Genomic DNA, 27,408 nt, shown 5'->3' with positions numbered 1-27,408 from the left:
TAAATGTAAATACATGAAACATATATTTGACCTGCGGATGAATGATCAAGTATTAGAGAAAGATCCTCGCACTTACTGCACAACTTAATTAAAATTTAAGAAAGCGATCTCTGGCTGCAGTCTTCGACGGGTAAATAATTCACCACTCATTTTACCCGTCGAAAACTGCAGTTCGGGCAGTCGGAAGCTCGTAGTTTTTAAATATTTCAACCAGCGATCGCTTTCTTAAAGTTTAACTATGTTTCATCCTGGCTACGGCCCCTCAATAATTTTACGCAACTTAAGTTACGATCACCTCGCCACCAGGGAGTTTCGCCACCAACCAACTCGCCACCACGGAACGACCTCGCAACCAGCCAACTCGCCACCAAGGCAAGTCTTCTCGCCACCAACCAAAACTAGAGTAAATAAGTCGAGGAGAAATAGCTGTTCGGGCGACTTTAATATTCATCGATTTGCTTGTCTGTATGCAGTTTCGATTATATTCGATTGCCGAACCAATTTCAAAACAATCGAACGTATTAAGTCTCTCAACGTATAAAGTGTTTGGCTATAAAACGAAAAAGGACTTTTAAAAAAAGACAAAAAAAAGGACCACACAATTAACACACAAATTTGTATTGGTCATGACTTTTGAAGATTTGGTGGCCCCCCACAGGGGGCCAGTGGCTCCTAAAGGAGCCGTTTTTAAGAATGTAACGGTTCAGCATCTGGCAGAAGGCCCGTTGATGTAGCTACACAGCTTTAGAAGGCGGCGGGCTGAAATTTCGTCGGCGTTATAGTCCTCCCAGTACTTGAAAATCTTGGACTGCAACAGGCGGTACTTCTTCCTCTGGATGCGGGACAGCTTGCCGTCAGACACTAGCTGTATCTGGATTGATACGAGCCTAGCTTCCTTGTGTAGCAGCTCCACTAGCAGGTAGAAGTGAAGGTGGACTTGGTTGTTGGCTCTTCGATTGAGACTGTGGTGCCACCCCTCGATGTCCTTGTTGGTTCTCATGGGCAGCATGTAGACGGCCGGACCAGCAGTCAAAAGTGTAAAACGAAACGGTCTAGCCAAAACACAAATGGACTAGCAATTCATGTCGTAGGAGAACATGAAATAGTTAAATAGTCTAGTCAACTAGCGAATAGCTTACCATTCATTTGTAATGTAGAACAGACAAAACGAGAATGGTTTAGTTTCCAATGTTCAAACAGCACATTGTATTCTATTAAATCGCGAATGGTACAGCACAACATCAAATAGATTAGCGATGCGTGAAATAGCGTAGCGTAATGTAGAATGGTTTACCGTAGCATTACAAAATAGCAGAGACAATTAAAGAGTGACGCAGGCAAAGTACAAACTGTTCATCTTTCTTTACTAGAATAGAAAAGTGAAAACGAAACCGTTTAGCCAAAACACAAATGGACTAGCAACTCAGAATTTCAGTCGCTGTTTCCATCACACGCTCGGTAGATCGCCTGTGTGCGGTTCGAATTTGTCGTTTCCTTGTGATTTCAGTTGCCGAATTTGCTTGTCTTTCTGTTGCCCCAGTCAGGAGATGCAGGAATGGCTGTAGACTTTCCTTTCTTCCCCATGTTTACGAAGGCTCTGTGGTTTGCTCAAAGATTCAATTAATCTAGTACCCTGATCTCAGCCGGTCGGTTCTGGAATGTCGAATTCAATCAGAATGTTTTCCTGAATTGTTCAGAATGCTAGGCTTTCTTCGTAGATTTTTCGATCTATCCAACTGGACCATGTAAGCATTCTTCATTTTCAATCGAGCACATGGGTTTTTCTATCCCATGATACTAGGCTAGCAGCGTGTTACAAAGATAGGCCCGGAAAGCGTGCATAATCCTAACATGCTAATCCTGTGACATGCAATCCCTAATAACTAGAGGTGAATCCCCGGGGGGGTACTCCCTTATATGGGCTATATAGGTATGTGCAGCGCCAAAGGGTATGGATTTTCGGCTGTTTTGGTCATAAATAGGGTATCGCTTTTAGCCATTTTGTCGCCATTTTGGTAATAAATAGGGTATAGATTTTTGCACTCTAGTCCTGGGTTCGATTTTTTTTTTAGAAGAAGCTACTTCAGGTCATAAATAGGGTAGGGAAAATCGCAGATTTTGATCATAAATAGGGTAAGGGTTTTGGGAAGCGGGCCGCACACCCCTACCCAATTTTTTTTGGAGTACCCCCCGGGGTGAATCCATGGTTACTATGAAGTAGGATGGGGTGCTTGGTTGTATATGGAAGTTCAGCATGAGACATCCTGCCTCTGCACCTTAGAAGACCATCAGAATCAGTAAAGAGATCAAACTCCCGGATTACAGAAAAGAAAAAAATAGAGTTTCTGTGTCTTGCCTACTTCCAGGGAACAACGGAACCGATCAAGCGGGGTTTGAACAATATAATATCCAAGTCGCTTTAAAACCACACCAGACCATTGGTAACCTATTTCTCAAGCCTAAAGACCCCGTTCCAAAAGATCAGGCACGCGGCGTAATTTATTCTATTCCTTGCAAAGTTTGCGACAAACAAGGGGACAAACTCTACATCGGGGAGACCAAACGGAAATTTAATACTCGACTCAAGGAAAACCAAAAAGCGGTCGAACAAAAACATCCCAAGAAATCTGCACTCGCCGAACATTGTTTACAATCTGGTCACACTATCTCGTGGGAATCGTCTACAATATTACGTGCCAGCTAAAGTTGGCGAACCCGACGCCTTTTGGAAGCATGGGAAATCATCACGTGCAATATTCCACTTAATCGCGATGACGGCATGTATCTGCCCCAAGAGTACAGGGCCTTAACTTTATTGCACAAAAACTAACTCTAATATATTCCGTTTTTACAAGCAACTACGCGATCTTAAATAAACTTGTCACTTCGCTTGCATTTTATTACCCCTGAAGAAGGCTTGTGCAAGTAGCCGAAACGTTGGGACATTAAGATCTTTTTAATACCTTTTAACCAGTGTAACATTTTTATATTTATAATGGCAAAATGTTTAGCAGTATTTCATATATTGAGTTTCCTTCGGTGAAATTTTTTTACTCTGATTTGCTATCTTGGAGAAAACATCACAGGGTTGTTGGGCCGATTGTGCCAATATAACAGAATTTCCTATTTGTAGTACAAAGGAAACTCGATCGCAGGTCACGAGGGCCTGCGTGATGAGGAAACCTCCAAAACACAACACGGCCATTGAACTTAAACGTCTATTCAACCGTTTTCGCATCCTATCCTCTTTATAGTGCAGTTGGATCTGTCCAGGCGCGCAAATGATCCTCTGACGGGAAATGATCTAGTCTCACCATAAATATGGAATGGAATGGACTCAAATTTGGACAGTGGATTTAAACTTTATACACTTCATTTTTTTTTCTTAATAACATTTAAACTATCAAGCTTCAATGTAACAGCTTAGTGCAACAGAAAAATTTACCTCTAAACTGGAACATACATTTTTTTAATTATACCATTACAACGCCTAAAATGTCCACGAATTGTACGAAACTCCTCATTTTTCAAATACAGTAGGGCTTAAAATACCTCAAATTGGGGATCATTTGCGGGGCTGTACAGATCTTTTAATGCCTTCAGTTTATCCAAGATATAATGACGACCTCCATGCAATCATAAACAAGGTTCGACGTTTAGGGCCTTGCATTGTTTCATGAAATTGAAAATCCATCAACAGTAAATTGAAGGAGAGTCAGTTAATTCGGTTTGTCATAAGCTATCATGACAACATTGTCTCCTCTGACAAACAACTGATTCACGTGACGACGCTTAAAAATCAAACACTTGTTGCGACCAATTAAGATCGGTTCTGCCTTCATGCAGTCAATCTCACTTGATGTTTCCTTTGAATTATCCACGCACTTGTATTCAGCAACACTTTTGATAATCTTCTCGTCTCTAACTGTGGCCATTTTATTTCCTGAATCCTTCATTTTAGTGCTGCAAGGTGCTTGATTATTGCTGTTACATTTGGCAATCTTAGTCGTTGAAGAACCAGTTACCAACTTGATAGATGAATCAATTTTCTCTTGGAGTCGTAATTTCTTACCTTGCCTCGTATCTGTGCTGTCTGCGGATCTGCTTCGCTTCTTGGGATTCCCCAGTCGGGTTTCGATACCACTTCCAGACTTTGTTTTCATCTTGGAAGCAATACTGGCAGGTGATTTCTTAAGACCTTTTCTTACCGCAGTTCGTGGAGATACTTTTAGTGCAGTCTTGGCTTGTCTAGTTTTACTTTTCCCAGTGAGATCACCTTTAGTAACATTACTAGCTCCGACAGTCTTTGTTCCAATTTTCACCTTGGAAAGCCTCCCAAGTTTGCTTTTCTCTTCGCTATCTATCTCACGAGGGGCTGGCGGTTCTTTCACCGCTTTCTTGGCCTCGCATTGGCCTTTCCCGGGACGATCTTCAATTTTGTCCCTCCGTGGACTCTGTTTCTTCATCTTTTTATCACCCAGCGAAGAACCGTTAAGCTTCCTAGTTGTTTTACTAACAGAATGAGAGTTAGTTCTTGCTTTTTCACGTCTAGACTGGGCGCTAGCATGCTCGCCTTCTTTGGAAGACTCTTGATGATGCTCTTGTGTCTTGCTTTTTATCAGTTGAGAAGACCGTCGTGGCTTCTTACGCCCATCACACGTGCCGGGTTGTTTATCCTTTCCTTGATAATGTTCTTTTCCCTTACTAGGTTTATCCGAACGCTTTTCTGCACTTCCATTCTTTTTTATAGCTTTGCCAACAGATTGCGATCCAGCGAGAGGACGATCAGTTTTCGTTTCTCTTAAAGAAGGAGTTTTACTTTTGGGTAAAATTCTCAGCTTTTTCCGAGCTTCACGCAGCTTCGTTCGTAGATCAATGTTTCCAAGAACAGATGAAGAAGGTCTTCTTTTACCATTTAAACTTTCGGGCAGTTGTGAAGAATGTCGTCGTCTGGCTGGGAAGAACTCTTCTTCCTCCTTTTCCAATATATTCTTGGTTTGGGAGCCTTTACCAAAGCTTGCACCACACGTTTTCACAAGCGATGTTTCAACAGCAGCCTCTGCGTCTGAAGCAGATGAAGAGAGCTCACCTTCCTCCTTTTCTTCTCTGGTAGGCTTTCCACACGCAGGAGTCTCATCCTCTTCAGAGCTAATCTCACCTTCTTCTCTCTCATCTTCACCCGCCCATTTTTTAGCCGTTTCATTGACTGTATTAAGCAGTGGGTTATCCATTTCTCCTTTGGTTTGTCCGTCTGTTTTTATGCTGTTACAGGGCCCTTCTGCACCTTTAATGCAAGGCATGTCTCTGTTTTCGTCCATTGTCCGCTCTTCCGAGTTAAAGCCCTTTTGTGACAAATCCAAAGTTCCCGATTCATTATTCACATCATTCTGAGTCTCTTTTCCTGGTGGATAAACCAGGTTATCAACAGAGGATTCTGTTTTATTCTTTAAAGTCGCAATAGCATCCAACGTATCAATGTCTTTAGCCCTATCCTCACAAGGCAAAGAATTACCGCCTGGCTTCTCCAGTTCAACTGGTTTGTCAAACACTTCACGTTCCTTTTGATCTAAGTATGTCTCCTCGTCTTCGCTCAACTCTTGTACAATTAGTGATGTCCCCAGTTGAAGACCATCTGCATTTACATTACTAAACTGCTCATTTACGCTCGAACTATGTTCGTCAATTTGTTGTCCAAATTTATCATCCCAAAAGTGTCTATTTTCTTTTCCTTCTTGAAATGAATTTCCACTCAAATGAAACTCTTCACTCTGGAAAAGTGGTTTCCTGGAATTTGACCTCGACCCAGAACACTGTGCATCGATTGGCGCTGTTTCATCCATCTTGGATTGACTTTCAGATCCATTCACTCTTTCATCAAAAACGTCATTGGCGGGTTGCGAAGAAACAAAATATAAAGGGAGCTTCTTTTCCTCAGCAAGACTGTTATTGGTAGCAGTTATGGATACTTGAGGGGTTCCGACAACCAAGTGTTCTAGTATGTCGCGGCTGGCATCATCACCCTTGTCGGATTCATTGGAAACTCTTTCGCTCACATGTCTTTTCACGTCAATAACAGTAACACTACCATCTAATTCCATTGGGAAAGTGCGCGTCTCCACATTTGGAGAAATACAACGATCTTCTTTTGCGCAAACAAGCGGAAATCTCGATGAATCCGTTGGAAGGTCCGCGTGAGAAGATATATTGACTGTTCTGTTTTCTTTCCTTGGACTCTCAACTGGATGTGTCACCAAACTCAAGCAATATTCACTGAGTTCGCTTCTTTCTCTGTAGTAGAGCTCTACATTCGTTTCTTGCGATTGAAGTGAACATTTTTCGTCATGGGAAAAGCCACCGTTACTTTGCAAACAGCATGAACGCTCAGTGTCTGCTTTTTCAACAGATTCGTCTTTCACGTGTACTGCAGTGAAAGAATGCGCTGTTTCGAGAGCCTGAGTGTTCTCACATCTGCTTACTTGATGTTCAACCATTTCACTGGTATCTATCACATGCCTTTGTAAATGAGCCTCACTGCTGATATTTTCAACTTGGTTCAAATTTCCAGTGAATTCTACGTTCTCGGTGCATTCACCAGTTATGCTCTCGTCAGGAATATTTAGTTTGCTGTCAAACAAACTTGTTTCTTGTACTCTTGTTTCACTGTTTGTGTTTCTCTCAATGGTTTCTCCACATTCCTTGCTAGTGCATGGATGCTCGACGTTATCAACGTCTTCAGCCTTCATCATACAACAACTGATATTATTTGCTGAACGGACACTTTTCTCCATAATTTCTTTCTGCTCAAGTTTAATGCCATAAATATCTTCATTCGCCGGCAGGATGTCAACTTCAGTGACGTCACTATTGTCGTTCATAATAGTTGACATCATCGCTGTTTTGTTACCACGGTCTTCATGTAATGCATCATCAAATGTCCTCTTCTCATTCTCCGTGATTTCCACATAAATCATATCTGGCTCACTGATCTTGGATGGGAAGGACTTTAGATCTGTCAAGTTCACATCGCTATTATCGCAGTTCTCTCCATCTTTGTAGCTCAAGATTCTGTCGTTATCGACATTGTTCTTTTTGTTCACTTCTGTAAGGTTAACACTTTGTTGAGTTTCATCAGTTCCATCCTCATTAATTATCTGAACATTTGCGGCCACAGATGAAATGTCACCCTCACTGATATGTTCAATGTGATCATTCACACAAGCCAAGCGTACTGTTTCAGGCTCCGTAGACCCCGAAACCTGACCAACAGAAAAAGCAGCTGTTTGCAAAGCTGTACTCAAAGCTTCCGCAGAAGGCGTGGAAGATTCGTATTCAGTGATGCCCGTAGGAAGGTCAGACAAAGTAGCATAACAGTCTACAAAGGTGACATCTTTACATGAAGTGTCCAGTAGAGGTTCATGCGTTTTACATACAACCGTACCTTCTCTGTCAAACTGATTATTAGTGATGAGTTGATCATCAAGAGATTCCTGTATTTTTTCTTCACAGCATGAAGCTTTCTCTAATGCAGAGGGTGGTTTGTCAACAGCGTCAACTTTCAAGGTTTCAGAAGGAAGTTCACTTTGACATGTAGTATTTTTCTTTTTCTTTTTCTTTTTCTTTCTCGTTCTCAGTGACTCTCCATTGAGCTCGTCTTGTTTAATTCTTTCCTCTAACGTGTATACCTCATCAACATCGAAAAGAGCCTGCAAAAGTTTAAAAAAAATATGGTCAAAAAGCAAAACATATTTCTACATGATCCTCTTTATGACATAAAAAATCACAGTATACAACCTAAAATGATCAAAGGTTAGGACCAAGCACAAGTGGTAGGCGTTATCTCAATGCTTTCTGATATATGACGTGATGTGTTGTAGCTTTTATCATCCGGCAGAATGTTAATACATCATGTGACATAAATCTCTCTCTCTCTTTCGTTTTTTTTTTAATTCTAGAAGAGAGGTTTTTGCTGTGGGCCCACAGGCCCCACCTCACACGCAGTACTGAATCTGTCAGTGCTCGGTATTCTGTCATGACAGCTCCTTTGCATACTCACCCGGGAAGCGACAGCCCCATGCAAAATTCAAGGACAAAAAAGACAGGAAATTGTTTTAAAACACAACACCATTACTCCGACCATTGTCGACATCAGCCTGCTAAATCAGAGTCAGAATGAACAATAAAAATACAAACAGGCACCTTATGTCAAGAATCAAGAGCAACGAGTATGAACACTCACCAGATTCATATGCTTATCAAATGCTACAAGATATCCAGACAAAACACTGCGCAGTCCCTTGTATCTCCTGGTCCAAACCTTCACTCTCCGCCTCTCAATAAGACAAGTATGCAGTACACTAAATGGTCCTTCAGTATAAGCTATGAAATTAGAAAAAATGAGATCAAAATGAGGAAGTGGAGTGATATCCTCCGAATTTTGAACAGGCTTATAACTGAGGACTGTGCGTGGTAGGATTTTTATGAAAATAACTTATCAACAAAACACTTGGAATCAAGGATACAAACTGCAACACAGTGGGTTTTTTTTTTCATTTTATCCCAAGTTCCCTCCAATCAGGTAATATGCCATGAATTTTCCTGCCCTTGTCATGAATATTATTTTCGAAAAATTGGTGCCCTTTTTTCACAGAAGTGTTGGAACACACAAGCTCATTGGAATAAGGCAAAAAAAGTAGTAAGAAAGGAATGAGCACATGAACAGGGAGTGAGTGTTTAGGAGAAGGCTTTTATCCACAAACTGAAAACTGGGCATGTTAATAAATGCTTCCTTACAAAAAATTCTTAATAATAGTACCAAAAGACAATGAGCTGGACAGTTTTGCAGATAACAAAAATTGCCAAGCTGCTAGCAGTCCCTTCCTTGAGGGTGCATGATACAGGGAGCTATGAACCACAAATGAGCAAACCAGCTGAAGAAAGACCTGGGTTTTTTTTTAAGATTTTTTACCCTACTGTATTTTACAGTGCGACTACTATTTACCAGGGTCACTTAAAACTGGCCAATCTGATCACATTATGATACAAACAGTGAATCATTCCAACAGTTTGGGTTTTAACTGTTGCTTTCCGTCTACTCATGATTGGTTCAATCAGCTTTGGTTAAATTCATTGTTCTTGTCCTGCAATCTGATCGGCCAGTTTTGGTTAAGTGACCGTGGTAACAGTACTCACACTGTAAGATGGGCACAAAAATTATGATCAAACAGAAACAGCCTCTACTAAATTTCAAATTTTTTGGAGATTTCCAGGACACTGATGCCTCACCAACTTGGCTGACCCTGTGGACAGCTCCACTCTTTCTTTAATGTCAGGGTTATCCTTTAGCTGGTGCAAGACTGCAAATTATAAGTGTTTGCTTATTTACCCCGGGGTTCAAAATTACCTTCCATCCTTTGTATTACGTTCATCCGTTTTTTCTTTGTTTGTTCTGCTTTGAAGGCCTCCTCAGCCAACATGAATTCCTCTAGTTTTGCATCGTCCATTCTTCCTTCACTCTTTTTGTCAGATTTTCTTTTCTCTATTTTGCCCACTTCAGATTCCGAGATGATTTTAAGCCTTTCTTGTAAATCGTTCTTCTCTGCTGGTCGGTACTCTGGCTTCAGGTTTCTTGTTCTACTGCCAGTTTGTCTTGAAGAAGCCTGAGTTTTTGAAGGCTTCACGTACTCGCTGGACTTTATCTTGCCCTCTTTGATGGCATTTGCATATTCTAAGAGGTTGTTGAATATGTGTATGTTGGGTACTGGTGGGTGAAGGTCTTTTGAGTACAGAGCCTTCAATGGGTCGAACTTTGGGGATAAAAAATTCAATTTTTCATCAATCTTTCTTCTCGAAGACGTTTTGGCCGCCATCTTGAAATCGGTGTTAGTTACCAGGCTCCTCACGCTCAACTTTGTCCCCAGTCCTTTCCCGCACAGTTTGCACGATCGGCAAAAAGACCACTGGATTTCAGGGAATAGGCTGATCATGAGAGATAGGCATGATTCAGTCAAATTTTTATTTATATCAGGGTCTAGGACTCTTTCCACACCAGCAATTAACGAGCACGCGGTGGGGAAGCCGACAAGCAACGAAATTAAAACGCAACTATAATTTTTGCTATGAGCAAAGATACTTAACGCAGACGATCTTCATACTTTGATCACATATTTTACAAGAACCTTTTAACCCCTTTTTGAGCTATTTAAAAAAAAAGCTCTATTGTTGTCGTGCGGAAAAAGTTTTTGATTGGTTTTTCCTTACTCAATCACGTGATCGCTTGATCGCAAGGCCTGTGTTTCAGCTCTTAAGCAAAACCATGAACTAAACAGAAAATCACAAACTTTCGCTTTTCCTCCTAGTCTTGGATGCAAAATTTATCCTTGTCAATTCATGTTTGTAGAAAATTACGATATCCACGTAATCCAAGGGCTTGTAGTGATGTAAGCTGTATTCAAAGGCCGCATTCGCAATGTCGGCTAGAGAACAAACATGTTCGTCTCGATTCGTCTCTGTGGTGTGGTTGAAAGGTAAGATCCTGTACACCACTGATGTTTAAGTTAGAAATTTCTTTTCATTATTGATCCCAAGGCTAATGTAACGTCGCTTAAAATTAAAAATTCAGGTCATTTGGGTTCTTCGTGATTGTTTCAAGTCCTTTAATGTGGGGCGAACTAACCAGGAATTAAACCGCTATTGTTAATTGTTATTGTTGTTATTATTATTATTATTATTATTATTATTATTATTATTATTATTATTATTATTATTTACGTGTTGTTCACGCGTAAATTTTCAAGCGAGGCTCCAATATGCCGTATTCCCTGAATGAAAACAAACCTTTCTGAAACGGTAAATCAAAAGAATAAGTTCTAAGGAATACTCGACAGTTTAAACGGCGAAATTATCTCATCCCAGCACGACTTATTCATTATTACTATCAGACTGAGAGACTGAACAAGCCGACCGTTTGATGTAAATGGATCCTGCACCGTTTTGCCCAACTCATTAGTCACATTAGTGGCTCCGGGGTACTGGAAAGAGGCTTCTTCACACTTTGCCTTTTGACTGCAACAGTAATCAGCGGATGCGGCCAAATCTAGTCTAGACAACAACAACAATAACAACAATACTTTTATTTCGCATTTCCTTTAAACGTGATATTCTATATGTATATTTAGTTAATTAAGTTTTATAGTTAATAATAAGACTAACTAAATATAAATATCTACGGTGGAAATGCCCAGTGCCTAAGTAAACCGTATAGTTTTCCAGTTTCTTGCCCCTTTTCTTGGGAAAGTAGAAAAACTGGGATCTTTGATATCTTGTGGTAGTTTTTGCCAATGCTCAACCGCTAGAGCTGATAACGTTGTTTTCCCAATATTAGTCCTGAAACGTGCTTTATAGAAGTTATCTTTTGAAGCGTATCTGGTATTATATGTGTGAACTTCACTGACGTAACGAAAGTGGTTTTCGAAGATGCTAGGGAGCTGCTTTTTATGCCACTGGTAAGAGAACTGAAGTAAAAGAAGTGTAAAAATGTTCTCTACTGTGAGTAGGTCTAGTAAGTTAACTGTATTTTCATCATATAGAGTAGCAAAGAATATCAGGCGATGATATGATTTTGCTTGACTTGAATTTCCTTAAAATGCGATGCACACGTGACAGGCGCTACCCCAAGCAAGTACCGCATATGACAGTAGAATGTGTAAACTTTGATCTTTACCTATAAGTCAAATGAAATTAAATAGTCCTGCTCAAATAACAAATAACATTAATACAGACAAGCAAAATTTACCCATGCAAATCAGCATACTGGAATTAGAAATGAATGTCGATTCAGTTCAATTTAATGTTTGAAGCTTGCAAAAAGCTGATTACGGGCTGCTGTTGGCTTTCAGAAAATACTAACAATAGCTGCCCTTTTTCGCACTTTAAAGACGTATTTGCCTCTCCAAAAACTAAAGGGATTAGGTTTTTAATTTAGGTGACCTTGCACTACAGAAAATGCTAATTTTCCTTCACAATTTAATCCTAATTTCTGAGGTGGGTAATGTCAGTCTTACCAAACAGATATTCCACCGAGCTATTGGGTGTCCCTGTGACATTTCGATTGAAATTTTCCATTGCCTAAAACATCATTGTAGACATTCTGTGGAATAAGTTTTATTTGGGTTAAAATCATCTTAAGGTTACCCTATACCTTCAGAGGTGTCTCACGTCCAAGCGATGTAGCGCGTCCGGTTTAAACTGTAGATACCTAAACCCCTATATCAAATTAAAGCTTATAGAGCTGGCTATCAAACCATACCAAGAATTTTGAAATAAAATGAATTGTCGAATTTTTCACGACCTCTAAATGCGAGCGTCCGAATCACCTTTTGAAAGCTACAAGTCAAAGCGAATTTCGTTTTTCGCTAATATAATTTGCTCCTCAGTTTCCAGACCCAAAGCGTTAAAAAAACGTGTCTGCGTTTTGCCATATTCAATTGCAGTGAAAAGTTACAGAACATTTTCGAAATAGGATTCAAAAAATGTGGAGTGATCGTACAAAAATCGCTTTCGGAGAAAAAATATTTTGAAAGAAAAAATTCGCAGATGGGGTTTTTTTGTGTGTATGTTAAACTAGCTACTGTTTAAATTTGAAGGCAAAGGAACAAATTCCCTTTGAGTTCAAGTTTAGCTCTTTAAAGTGTCCCGTTCAAGTGAAAAAATTGATTCGAGAAAGGTATACGGTAACCTTAAATTGGCTTAGCTAGAGCTCAGTTCCGGACAGAAAATTGAACGCTTGAATTATTCATAGCAACCAGTTACATTTTGAAATGAAGTTTGTTTGTTTGTGTGGCCCGACATGAGTGCTGCTAAAAAGTGCTGCTTTTTCGTGTCTCTTCGCTGGTTAAAACGGGTTGTATCATGTTTTATCATCTTTGGTTTGGCCATGGCAATTGTATTTTTATTATTTCCCGGTGAAAATGAAAAGAAGAATCATTCTGTGAAAGACAGTCAGAACGCAGCTGGTACTGTTGAATACCCGCCTCAATTACTAAAAGAAGGATTTCACGAGAAAAACAACACTGTGTTGAAAGGAAATACAAGACACGTCTGAAGACTTCAAATGAAGCCGAGTCGATGTTATGTGTTGGCGGCTTGCAAAGGACAGTTGTAGGGGGACGCGAATTGTTCATTATAAAAAATGAATGAAAATCGACAAAGGAAACAAAACAAACCACTCAGACCGATTTATTCGACTCTAATGGAAGAATCGGTTGCTCGTCAACAGGTTACGATCCTCACGAGGGGAACGTTTGTACTGAGAAAGCTGAAGAGAGGTTAGTGATGGCTACTACAATCATTGGGTCAAATCCTCACTTAAAATCGAACAACACGTCACCTCTCCCTACTAAAATGGCCAAAAGACTGGTGCTTCCGCCTTCACTAGACCACAATAAACAATCGGAAGGTGACTTTTGAGAAGTAGCTGAATATGCAAATACATTTTGACTAATCTGGGAGACAACACGGAATCAACATTCTGAGCATTATATGGGGTACAATATATTTCAGAGGCATATTAAATTTAAATTCTATAATTTCAGCAGAAGTAAAAATATTTTATTTTTCTACCCTTTTGTACTTGTGAATTTATTATGATGTGCAAATTATGCACAAACATGATAGACACCAGTATGCACGTGGCAAGTGAATTATTCTGTGAGATGATCAGATGGTCTCCATGGAGATCATTTGGACCTTAAGCAGCATCGAGGGCGACGGCAACGAGAGCATCAAAACACAATGGTTTTCATTAGCAAAACCACTGGCCCAACATGTGCGTGATACACTTTGGTACTTTTCTTTGCCGTCCTCCACAAAACAACAACGTGAAAGTTTTGAGGAGAACTTCATCATACAAGGGTGGATTTTCCTTTCTGTTTCTCTTCTGTACTTGAAAACCGCCCCTACGAATTCAGCACCTGTACAGTTTGGCCATATTACGCAAATTAAATGGTTTGAAATTATCGCAAGTTAGTTGAGAGAACGCGAATTTTTAAAATTTCTAGGTTATGCGTTCGGTGACGTCGTCCAGGTCGTCGTCGCCGCCGAATTTTCCCAAAATTCGACATTTTTACATGTACATGGTTACATTTAAGCTTTCTGGCTTGATTTTGCACTGATTTTTTGCCATTTCTCATAACCAACTAAGGTGAAATAGTGAAATCAAGATAGCGGATTTGCTGACGTCATACGACGTCAGCGCCATGCAAAATATATTTTTATCTTGTAGCGCAAGCTAATGGTTTTGCACTCCATGTGAATTTATTTTACTGTGACTAAATTTAAACCTTGGGGGTTGATCAACATCCCCCCCCCCCCCCTTTCAAATTGGACCGGGTACGTGTTTGCTGACGTGAAAAATGCTTGCAAGGCTTATAATTAGAGCTTCCTTAAAAGAAAAACATTCGTATTACTCGTATGTATTCGTATGTATCCGTATGTTAGTCGTATGTATCCGTATGTTACTCGTATGTTACTAGTATGTTAGTCGTATGTTAGTCGTATGTTAGTCGTATGTATTCGTATGTATGCGTATGTTCCGTATGCCGTACTCGTGTGTTACCCGTATGTACTCGTGTGGTGTTTTAATCATGATCCATCAAATCGTTGTCATCGTTGTCACTGGTCATTGATGGCCGGAACTGGTACGGAAGTATGATTGGCGCATCACACATGAGGAACTCCGATGCTGCATGTACGGAAATTCGAATATCTGGCCTCCGTTTTTATCCAAGGACAGCGGTGAGTGGCTAATAAGTTACACCTTCACTTAATAGCCGGTCCTAGTAGAATCTTTCCAAACAATTAGAAAACTCTTGGCTCCAAAACTGGAACAATGTTAGGGAAGCCGCGCCAAGGGCTTCCACTATTTTGATTCCCTGAATGCTATCAATTTTTAACGCACTAGTTGATAGTGTTTTTCTCGCGCCCTGATTGGCTATCCAAACGCAGGATAGTAATTCCTTCTTACCTCCCGGCATGGTCCTGATCTGCGAATGCTTTTTCACCAATTTCTCAGGAACAAGAACAAGAGGCTAGAGCTACCGTACACTTAACACAAAGAGTATTTACAAAGGATCATAGAGCTTTGGGTATATATACGTACCTGTGGAAATACGCGACACCAAATTAAAAAGAATTCGAACGCTGGCCATTTCCAGACTTGTGGCCTCACGCACAAGTATTAACTGACTAATTGGGGCTGGTTATTAATATACATGGGTTTGATATATACTAAAACAGTTATTCACTATCCATCTCCACTCCGGTGATCGTTTGTACCCAAACGGAGTCGAGTCGTACTTTTTGGGAGTGATGCTCCTTCTTTTGCTGTCCAAGGTAATTTCTTGCCTCAGTAGGCCATGGAGGGACTCACACAATCACACGCACTAAAAAACGAGACACTGATGCGTGGTTCACGAGACCCAAGTCACGTTTTTACTCAGTAAAAAAAAAAAAAAGAAGTGTCTTCGTGACTCGAGCTGAAAAATCCAGCCAGCACATTTAACTTTTAAAAGAATTTGCAGAACAAGTTACATCTTAGTTACCGATCAAGTAAGCGGGTGGTCACGTGCCATCAAAGCCTGTTGGAAAAAAAATCGCGAATTCAAAGTTCTAAACCGTAACAGTTAATATACCATGTCGGTTAAGCATGAGTAGTAGGCGCCAGGTCTAGGAAGACGGCATTTGTTGTTTTCAAGGCATTTCTTGATAAGGACCAGTCTTGAAAGCAACTTAGGTGTGCAAGCGTGGACTTTCCTTTCAAGTAACCAAACTGATTTGGGTTTAAATAATGCGCACAATGAAGTAGACAATTCTTGTGCACATTCTTTCAAGACGCGAGGCGAGATCAGATCAGGCTAACTTCACTAGCTGCCGAGGAAGGCTGCTCAATCTATCGCTTGTGGGTAAAATACTTTGTTTTTGTGAAAAAAACGGATGAAAAATATAAATTGATCTCTTGTGCAACAATTGTGCGTCCGTGATTTAATTTCCACCTTGTCCTTTGTTCCTTCTCGTTTTGATTTAACGTAATTTCCAGAATGGTTTCAGATTGTTGTCTGACTTCCGTTTGTCCGCTAGTTCCTTTGAGGTGTTGCCGTTTCGTCGAATTGTATTTCTTTTTCAGTGAGTTGTTTAGAGCTCGATAAGCAGCACCATAGTATTTATTTTTTAGTAACAAGGACGGTATCTACTATTGTTACTGCGCATACGTTCGGCGCATCTTGAGATACTCGGGTCTCCTACGGGTGGTGACTTCTGATATAGAGATATTTTTGCGCGGTTTAAAATTATTCGACGAAAACAGAACTTAGCAAGCGCTCTTGGTATCCAAAAAAAAAATTGGGGGTAACCATGCATTATTTCAGAGACAATAAGGCTTCAATTTGGAAAAAAAACACCATACATTGCTTTGTATTTTTACCTCTTTTTAGAATGATTGTTGCTTAATTATCTCTAAAAATGCGTGGTTACCCCCGATTTTCTTTTCGGATGTCAGTAGACCTTGCTAAGAGCTGCTTTTCCCGCATAGTCATAAACCGCCCAAAAATACTTCGGTATCAGTTGGCACCGTCCTTAACTCTAACAGGGAAGAATCACCAAGGATAAACACAAAGTGATTTTTTTATGTTTTATTACAAGGATGTATTTCCATGTCTACAACAAAATAATGAAAGTTCAAATCCCAGGATGGCAACTTTATTCAAACAATGATAAAAATACAACACTCAATGACTTGCTTGCAAGGCAAAATTATGAGCACCAGACAATGAAATAATGACACCATAAAATTGCCATTAATGGCTCCAGTCATTTCTAGCAATTTCTTCCTCTGCTTTTTTCCTGATTTCTGGATGAAACTCAAGGTATTCATCAACCTTGTAAATAACAAAACGACAACAACAAATTGTGTAACTCTGTAATCTTAAATTTCAGTCTGGCTAGCATAGAGTAAAAGTAACAAATCAATGTCAACAAACTCCAGAAAGCTGGCAAAACGTCAGCCTTTACCAAATTTGCAATTCTCCAAAATATCAAAGTTATAATTCAAATCTCATGGAACAAGCTTACAGTCAATCTACATCACGTATGAATGGTGTTTTTGAAATTTAAAGGAAGTTTTGAGCATCGCCAACGAGATTTCAGAGTTCCCGTAGAAATTTCCCTAGTTTATCAACGGTATAAAGCTATTAATTTTTTCTTTACGTTACAGCATTACGTATTTTAAGAATAACAATTATTGTTTCCCAAGTATTTTAAATCTGTCTTCAGTTAATGCGTCTTTCTCGGAAAGATTTCCAGAGAAATGTTCAAGATTCCACTCAAACCGGACATTACAAAGAGGAATTTGAATGTTAATAATAATAATAATAATAATAATAATAATAATAATAATAATAATAATAATAATAATAATAATAATAATAATCTTTTATTAGGAAGCTTCCGTTCACTAAACGTGGTTTTCAGAAAGGTCCTATAAAGATTAAATATCAAAAGGCTAAAAAATACAATATATAAGACAAAATTTCAATATGATAAAACCAGCAATTCAAACTAGAAGCTGAAACTACAAAGATATCGATGGGGTTAAAAACTTCAAATTGATAAAAAATAAAAAATGATAAAAGCAAAAAAGCTAAAACTACAAAAATTCTCACCGATAGGCTTAATTAAAAAACCTGGCAAACATGTTTCGCTTAAAAGTAGCAATATTCGGTGCATTTCTGGTCTCTCTCTCTAATTCATTCCAGTCTTTTAGAGAGTGACGGCAAACTCTCTGCTTTCCCCAATTTCTGGTAACACGGGGTAGTCTGAGCATGTCTTTGTTCCTTGTATTATAATTATGAATGTCACTGTTTGTGAGTAAATTCATAGAGTGGTCCATAAGTCCATTAATGCACTTGTAAATATATATATACAACGATGGTAAGATCTACGTTGTTCTAGGTTCAGCCACTTTAAAGTTACCAGGGCATCAGTAGCTGACGAATAAAGTGGCCTGTCTAGAATAATTTTTGCAGCCTTGTTCTGCAAAACCTGTAGGTCATTTCAATCTCGGAAATACTGGTCACGCGTGACGTAGACTGACTGTAAGAGGTAGTATAGAAGAACTTCTTATGATATACTTACTGTCATTTCTTCAAAGGGTTTCATAGATCTGATTTTCTGCAACTGGAAAATAGCAAAATTAATAGTTCCCTCATATGGAAGCAGCCATTGCCACTATCAACCCTGTGATAGATGGCTATCTAGCAATAGAATCCTACATTAACCATGTAAGTTTTTCTGTTGTCTGTGACTGTTCCAACCGTATGTTATCAGACCTGACTCAAGGTCAAGAATATGAGATATCCACAAGTTACTCTTTTAAGCAGACGAATGAAGTCCAACATTGCTGTCAAGGTGAAGCAGTAAAAAGCCTAACCTTTTTTTCCTTTTTGATTCCACAACTCAAAAACAATTTTCACCTCCAAATGTGCAATTTTTCTTGAATTTGACACATTTTTTTTCCAAAATGGATGTACCCTTATTCCTCCAAAGTGTGCCAAAACCTCCCAAAAGTTTTGTGATTGAAATCAGTAAAATTTATCTGTAGAAGTATTTGTTGTTTATATACCTCAGCTTCCAAGTGTGCAATATCCTCATTAGCCGCCTTGATTGTCTTGACAGCATGCTCCTCCTGTAAAACAAATAACACATGTACAACAAATCCTTGCTGAGCCCACAAGTACCTCAATAATATTTTATTATTGAACGATAACAGAGAAGGTAACACCAACATCATTGTGTTACGAGCCAACCCATCCATTCCCTATTACACCTCCCTCCCTCCTCAAATCAAAATAAAAAATTGAAAAGGCTTTACAAAGAAAACCATACATCATATAATTTTGGTAACACTAAAAAATCCCCAGATGCAACTAAAAAAATAAAGAATTAATTATAGCCACTTAAAAGCAACTCTTCGTAGTTTTTCCATTTATTGCGAAACGAAACAATTCTATTGGATTTAAATGCAAGATATTTTTCAGTTTCGTATTTATTTTCAAGAATTTTCTTGAAGTGGCTACCAGACGGTTTAATGTTTTGGTGCCTACAACTCCATAAATAGGTTTTCCCTAAAATTATTACATAATTAACTAGATCCATTCCCTCCTTCAAGATTCCTTTGGTAACGTCACCCAGTAAAAGACAACTGCAACTACTAATGTTCTTCAGAATGTTTGAAACAACGTCCATCCAAAAAGAGTGTGAAAAGGGACAACTAAACAATATATGATTTCTAGTTTCAGTGGTATCTTGACAAAAGGAACAGTTAGGGCTTGAAATGAAGCCTATTTTAATCAAAGGCTCCTGTGAGCCAACTCGTGAATGCAGATGACACATACTAATTGAAATTTAGACGGCTACGGAAACTTCCTCAAAAGCTAAAAGAAATTATATCTTTGCCCGATTATGTAACGAAAAATGACCATTCTTGTACTATTAAAATGATTGTCAAATTATTCTGTACAGATTGAATAAGCCGATTATTCTGATGCGCCGATTAAAAAAAATCACGTGTTTTTTTTATTCAAATTTCATGGGAGCACGCCATGTGCAGCTACGTCATGCAAATTCGTGCCCCCGATAGTCCGGGGCTACTGGATTTTGCGATCGGGCTAGTGGATTCTAACCATCACTTGCCCGATGGGCAAGTGAAGTTTTTTTGGGAATTAAAATTACAAAATTACTGTAGGGCAAGCCGATCTCACAAAGGGAAATACGTTCAACAAAGTATCGCATTACATTTCATGCCCGACATAAATGCGTGAAATTTTTCCTTTGGAGTTCAGTCCACGCAATCCTCAAGTAAAAATAATGAACTATGACAAGCTCTTGCTAAATAAGAATTATTTATCGACCGCGTCCTTTTGCTTTCCCATAAATTACCAGTTGTAAATTTCGAAAATGAAACATTTTTCCCCTGTGAAACCTCTATGAAAGCTGACAAGATCTTAAAGTGTTCATTTCACCAGAAATTTGCATAATTTTGTTTACGACGTCAATGATGCGTGACATGGCACGTTCCGCTTTTGCGTGAAAACTGACAAATTAAATTATTTTTAATTAAATTATTTCTAAATTAAATTATTTTTAATTCTTAGAAGAAACCGCACTTTGTAGAAAAAAACGAAAAAAACCTATAACTTTGCTCAGATTCAACGAAAAATCTCCATTTTTACACTGAAATGATTGTCAAATTATTCTCTACAGAATGAATGAGAGAATTCTGACGTGTCGTGAAAAAAAATTTTCACGTTTTTTTTTTCACTAATTGAGTTTACGACCCCAGACTTTCTGAAAAATTGAAAAAACTTGTAACTTTGCTCAGCTTGAACGAAAAATCTCCATTCTTGCACTAAATGATCGTCAAATTATTCTCTACATATTGAATAAGAATTTCCTGATGCGCCGCGAACAATAAATGTTCGCGTGTTTTTCCCACTAATTGAATTTGAAACTCACTCACTGCGCACGCCCGAAAGTTAACCACAAAATCGACTGATCGACCAAGTCAAAAGCCAGCTATTGCTATAACTCGTTCATTGCGCATGCGCGCATTCACGAGTTAAAAAGGATGTCATTGGTAAAAAGAATAGACTTCAATATTATATTGAAAAGATCATAAGTAGGGCTCACTGGAAATTCTTATGGGTAGCAAAAATGCTTCAGTGATATAATTATCTTCTAAATCAAATTCTTCCCTTAACTTGGCCCATTTCTTAGGCCTTTCATACTTGAGCTTTATTAAGAATCGATAGTAGTCACAACATTTAAAATTTTCCAAATCAAGAACGACATTGAAAGTAAATAAAATAAAATAAATTAAAAAAAAAATAAAAAATAAATAAATAAAATAAACAAAAAAAAGTGTGTCAAAACAGGATAAAACATTATTGGATAAAGCAACATTCCAGAGTTTTGATTGGTTTAGCATCCATGGTTTATGTAACTATTATTCCACAAGCAGGTAATGGATATAATTAACCAAATAAGCATATAGACTGTGCCAAGTTGGCTATGGTCATCCCATATCCAACAGACCCAATTAAATAATAATAAATTCTCATCACAAGAGCAAAGCGTAGCTTTCAACCATATCTTACAGTCTTCATCAGCAAAGTGAGCTCCACATTGTCACATGATTACATGTTGTCTAGCCATGTGTCAACAAGTGATTAAAAATGGCAAGAAGATCATAGCCCCCATCTCCATTTAACATGGGATGTTGGCGTCTAAAGTGATGGCTTCCTTCAGATTTTCTTTTGATTTCCACAAACTCTTTATCAAGGTTTTTTCTCCTTCCCTCCAATCAAAATTGTTTCTTTAATAAAAATAAGAAAAACTGATAGATCTTCAGAGACACAGACAACAGAATCTATGATCTGGAGCTGGTCATTTTGTTGCAATAAATGAATAAGAAAGGGTGAATTTGATTTCACATTAAATACATTAATTTAGTTAAAGTGCCCCTAGGACGAAAATTTCATTTTCCATCTTTTTCCATTTTCATGTAGAATATAGCCCTCTTACTCATGTTACCAAATTTCAATCCTTTACGGTGATTAGAAGTATTTTTTTTTAGCCTTTTATTCAAGATTTCACGGCCGCCATTACTTGGCCTTGTTCCGGAAGTTAACAAGGCCGCTTGCTGCAAATTACAGGAAGTGACATCATTGGCTCAACACAAAAAATTCCACATGGCTAATTTTCATATGGATTCTACTTCATAAACTGTATTCTGCTGTTATTTAGTTCGCAACAGCAGAAATCTCGAATAAAAGGCTAAAAAAAAAATACTTCCAATTGCTGTAAAGGATCGAAATTTGGTAACATGAGTAAGAAGGTCATATTCTACACCAAAATGCAAAAAGATGGAAAATGAGAATTTTGTCCCAGGGGCACTTTAATATCAGATGAGATACCAGTGACCATTCTAGAAGAAAGAGAGAAGGAATGAAGAAATACATGAACGAACAAATGAAATGAATATGAACACAATCTTACCAACTCCTTCTCATGCTCGTCAATTTGTGTAGTCACTTCATCCTTTGGATATGGCACAGTTACTGCCTCATACTGCAGACAAAACACAATCGCTTCATTAAAGAACAGTAACTGATTTTTTTAATCAACAAATACATTCAATTAATTATAGAAGATAAGGGCAATTTTCCACTGACTGAGGGAATGAAATACTGATTTATTCAATTAACCCCCACCTTTGAATAAGCCTCCACCTAAAATAAGTGCCCACACTGAAAGCCCAAAAAGTTAATAAGTGCCCACCCCACCCCCTCCGAACAAAAAACATTTCTGTGCGTGCAGTAAGAGGAGAGTTCTGTTCCAAAATTTGTTTTAGATACAGTAGTTAATATTGTTTAGGCTTGTTCATGTTAGCTTTTGCACTTTGTTTTGTCTTGTTGAAACGAAATAAACTTGTCGTCCCTTGCTTTGTTATTCTCTAAATATATCCTTGCTTATGGAAAATGTTGGGAAAAAAATAAGCCCCCGCCATTGAACTAGCACCCACCTTGCATAAGCACCCACCCTTATGAGCCCAAAATTTTAATATGCGTCCAGGGTGGTTAATCTAATAAACATGTTGAGTGGAAATGTTTTTCTCACACACCGCTGGGGCCTGGGTATAGGTCATGTGACCTTAAGGGGAGACATTTGCTTTTGTTACATCCACCATTACCGACCTTCATTGTTTTTCCTGCTGAACATAGCTCATTTTATATGAAATAGTTTGAGTCTTTTATTGATGTTACACCATGATGAAGATTGAGGCATGGCAATGCTGATCGACAGGAGCAAACTTCCGCCACAGAAGAACCGCCAAGTTGAACAACAGAACTGCTCCAGCAATAAAAGGAGCACACCAAAGAATTGAAGAAAATCAAGAATTATTTGGATATCACTGAATGTTCAAAGTACAAAAAGGTGAGTGATTTGGAGCTGGTGTTCAAGTTTGAAGGAAATACGAAGTAGTATAAGCTGAATTCTTTAAGAAGCAGAAGCCACAAAAATAGATGTGCCTGGAATGCCCTGCCTCCTTTTCATTTTATATTTCCTAACTTAAAACTTAATAGTTTCTAGGAATTACAAGAGATGGAAAAATTTCCTGATGGGTCAGTACTAACAAGTCTCGTGAGAAATACACACACTCATTAAACAGATATAGCATGCCCTCATTCATCTCCTAAGTCATCTACTTACAGCTTTCTTAAAAGCTTCAACCATTCCTGGTTTGGATATATTCTTGGTATAAAAATCCCAGTTAATTGGTTCTGGTTTGGCTGCAACTGAATCCAGGCTAGAGAGATGAGACATTAAAAATTCTGTTAAATCACTGTTGGAACTGGAGCTGTGATTAAGTAATGTTTAAAACACAGGCAGCAGTGCTTTATCGGGATTTAAAACCACGAGGGGCAGCCGAGTGGTTTTAGACCCAATAAAAGGTTTTTGAACGGCTTCGAAAACATCCCTAGAAAAGCATGTCAAGAGAGTTCATAACAATGACGCTTTTGTGGATGTTAGAAATTAGCATACGAGAAAAACATTAAACACCACATACTAATAAGGAGGAGGTTTTATCGGGTTTTAAAACCGCTATATGTGATGTTTTATCGACCATTTGATAGATCAATGGGCTTATGAGCTTTTGAAGCTTTGAAGAAGTCAGCTCCACAAGAAAAACTGCCGGTAATAAACAAAGAAATACTCCCATTCTTGTCTTCTTTTAGTAACATTTAAAGTGTAAGTAGCCCACTACCTTAACTGGAGCTTACACCTATAATAATGGTTCAAATGAATCAGTGTTAGTGTATGTTTTCCTATGAAATGTTACATTCACTGATCCACTGTGTGACTAAGGACTACAGTGACAGACAAATCTTTATCTCATTATTATTCATCAACAGCAGTCCACTGTGAGGGGCAAATTTTTCTTCATTATTGTTCCGTTAATGCATGACTGCAGATTGCAGAAGCAGAAAAATATTTAGTTCATCACTATTCCTAAGTTACCTGGTGGACTGCAGTTTGGAAAAATTTTCTCCACAGCCCCATATATTAAATATACAATGCACATGCGCTATTATCATACAAGCCCTAGGGTGATACTCGCCAAAATAAGCCACAGTAAAAACCTACATATAGGCTGAAATTTGGCCAAATAAGCACAATATATAGAAAGAAAAAGTGTGCTTTTAGAGCAACTGGAAACATATAAATGTAATAGAGTACAAAACCTAAATCCACGCAACAGAAATAGAACAATTTAGAGTTAAACACAAGGTATGCAGATAACTTTGTTCAGTGAGATCAGTAGGGTGAGTAACTCATTACAGTGGAACCTCAATTTTATGATATGGCAAGGGGACAACAAAATCAGATCATTAATCAGGATATCGTTGTGAACTCACTCCCGATTTCTAAATTACTTTTGCCAGGACACAGAATGTTGATTGTTAAATTGCAAATGTAGTTAGATTGACAATCGTAAAATCGGGGATCCACTGTTACTAAAACAAATTTTATGTAGATATACCAAATAAAGAAATAATAATGATTTTTTTTAAGAACCTGTTCAGCGTAATTTCTTGATACACATCCATTATATGAGAACCATTTCAGCCTGTTGCTGAAAATCACGGTTGTTACATGCAAGGTTTTAAAGTATATAGGTAGGTGCAGCACAAAAGGGTATGGTTATTGAACAATTTTGTCTCATAGATTTTAACAATTTTGCTCTGAAAGAGACCAGGGGCCCGTTTCTCGAAAGTCCCGGTAACTTCCGGGCCCGTTAACTTATCGGGGCCATTATCGGGAAACTTTACCGGGCCCAATAATGCGTTTCTCGAAGCACCCGTAAACTTACCCGGTAATTTCCTGGCCCGGTAAAAAAAATAGAAGACCATTGCCAGGCTCTTGCACGCTTCACGCTCGTTCGCAAGAGAAGGAGAACGACTTAGGACTACACCAATCCATTTGATTCATTCGAGAAAAGCACGGTTATGGATGAGACAGGATTGTCTTCATACTTTTTGAAGGGCAATACAATACGTTCTAAGTTTAACTTTTTCGTTTTATCAAAGGGGAGCAACCAAGAGAGATCACTATTTTGCATCATGCATGGTATCGGCAATTACTTTCAGGAAACTCCCTAATGCGAAATAGAACCTGAAAAGTATTATGAATGTTATCATCATGAATTCTTGTTGTGAGCATCAAACTAATAGTCAGGATCAGTATGTAATTCCTTCAAAGATGTAGAAGAGATGAAGCTAAGCAAGCTATGGCAACCGCCGGGGAAACAGTGTCTGCATGGTGTCCTATTTCAACGCCTATTTGAACAGTTCGTACTGATACAAATTTACTTTTAGCAGCCTTAGTAAGGTCTATTGGGAATGAGGAAGGATCTTATACAAGTTTTAAAATTGAATAGCTATAGTTCAACTGGCGTGATTTGATCGTCTTCTCCGGCAGACATCAAGCACTATTTTTACCGATCTGAAATCGGCTTTTGTATCATACAACAAGGCTCGATCAGTTGAAATGCGACTGAAACTATTTTGCGAAAAGTGGAACGATTTTTAAGTTCTTTATTCTCGTTTATTTATCGTGTGTAAGTTTCTTATTCTTTATCCCTCTAGCTAATGCAGCAAACACTGCATTTGTGTATTTTGAGGACGGTGCACAATTCGACTCTCATCGCGATCGCTCTGTTTATATCAATGGTTATGTTTACATTTATCTCAGTGCAGCATGTCAGATTTCTAACTTCCTCTTTCTTATGAAAATTCTGCACATTACAAGAAGGAAAACAATATCGCTTACGGTAGGATTAGTTTTGCATGATAGGAACCCATTTTATGCTAAAAAGGAAGCCATTTCGAAGTAATAATGTGCGGCGAGTGAGCCGTGTTTACATGACAAAATATTTATTTTTTCTTTCGCCGTTGGTTGATAATTTATAACAATAAAATAACAATAATTTCAAATTTATATAGCGCCCATATGCAAACACCCTAAGCGCTTTTCAAAGATCTAAAACAACACTTACAGCAACAACAACAACAATAGTACTACGCCTGTATTCATGCTTGCTTCCGGAGCCAGCGGGCAGCTTCTCGCTTTATTTCTCCACAATTCGTCTCCAAGTTCATTCACGAGCCACTCGATTCTCGCTCGCGAAAGCCTGAATCTTTCTATGACTTCACAGTCAGCCATGTCAGCCAGAATTAGTCGTCTTTGACAAGACCGAGGACTTCTAACTAAACAAAAATGTTCGCCTCCGGCCGCCATTTTGTTTAGTGTCGCAACATTTGCGATTTCCCGGTAAGTTTACGGGAGGTCATGACCTCCCGTAAATTACCGGGCAAGTTACCGGGAAATTTACCGGGATCGTAAATAACGGGAGTTTCGAGAAACACCCGTAAACTTATCAGGGACTTAACGGGCCACTTACCGGGCCCGATAAGTTACCGGGACTTTCAAGAAACGGGCCCCAGGTCTGAAAGGGTACCAAACAATTACATAAATTGGTCCCCTCCCCCCCCCCCCCTCGCGAGATACTAGCCCTCTACCACAAATGGCAAGCAAGATTAGAGTTTCCATTGCAAAATGTATAATAATATATAATTGATGTAAGGGGCTGTGCGGAAAACTTACCCCAAGATTGTTCTTGTTTGATTCTTATTCATTCATACTTAACTAGAGAACGATGGCCGCGATATTGTATACTTGCTTGGAGTAACTGCATGCTATAGCCACATTGTTGTTAACTTGAACATTTACCCCTAGTAAAACTGAACGGTAGTTTTGTGGAGTAAACTCTTAAAGGCAAGCTACAGCCGCCATGTTCCTCATGCGAATGTTTTGTGTTGTCATACTTGTCATCAAAATACATGAATCAAAAGGTTATGAAATGGCTGAACGCAAACGATCGCTATAAGCTCAGTACTAACTCACCTCGTTTTAATAGTTTCATATTTCATCCTTATAGCATTCATATCTGGTTTTGCTTCCGCGGGACATTTTGTCGCAATTTTAATCCAATCTGGAACGTACTGACCAATCCTTCTGGCCGCCATCCTTCGATAAAATAAATTCCAATAGCAAACTGTGCCGGCAAGACGATCCAAGATGGCCGCAGAGGGGGACGGACTGCAATGAACTCTGGGTTGCTGTGTTGCAAAGAGATCGGGGGGAGGAGTAGGGTTCTTTATAAAGGTCCGTTTTATTATGTATGTTAATTTATTCATTAATCATCTGGTTCAAAAACCACTTTTTTTCCTACAAAAA

At 38.7% G+C, this 27,408-nt stretch overlaps 2 protein-coding genes across 2 annotated transcripts; both read right to left on the bottom strand.

Annotated features, from left to right (window-relative positions):
* Positions 1-2,976: 2,976 nt before the first annotated feature.
* Positions 2,977-9,866, bottom strand: LOC146484382 (uncharacterized). The gene is made up of 3 exons (XM_085104894.1): positions 9,401-9,866; positions 8,237-8,376; positions 2,977-7,703 (listed from the first exon to the last, which is right to left on the bottom strand). Exons 1-3 carry the CDS (start codon positions 9,864-9,866, stop codon positions 3,720-3,722), a joined length of 4,590 nt encoding a protein of 1,529 aa, XP_084961020.1. The 3' UTR covers positions 2,977-3,719.
* A 6,801-nt stretch (positions 9,867-16,667) lies between these two features.
* On the bottom strand, positions 16,668-27,283 carry LOC146484381 (ATP synthase peripheral stalk subunit d, mitochondrial-like). Its single transcript, XM_085104904.1, has 6 exons — positions 27,076-27,283; positions 23,320-23,416; positions 22,105-22,176; positions 18,671-18,733; positions 18,184-18,225; positions 16,668-16,928 (listed from the first exon to the last, which is right to left on the bottom strand). Exons 1-6 carry the CDS (start codon positions 27,195-27,197, stop codon positions 16,848-16,850), a joined length of 477 nt encoding a protein of 158 aa, XP_084961030.1. The 5' UTR covers positions 27,198-27,283; the 3' UTR covers positions 16,668-16,847.
* Between the last annotated feature and the right edge of the window lie 125 nt (positions 27,284-27,408).

The sequence above is a fragment of the Pavona decussata genome, unplaced genomic scaffold (genome assembly GCF_977016875.1).
Source record: "Pavona decussata unplaced genomic scaffold, jaPavDecu1.1 SCAFFOLD_34, whole genome shotgun sequence".
Classification (NCBI taxonomy): domain Eukaryota; kingdom Metazoa; phylum Cnidaria; class Anthozoa; order Scleractinia; family Agariciidae; genus Pavona; species Pavona decussata.
The sequence above is the reverse complement of the archived record's forward strand: the minus strand, read 5'-3'. Positions and strand labels throughout refer to the sequence as shown.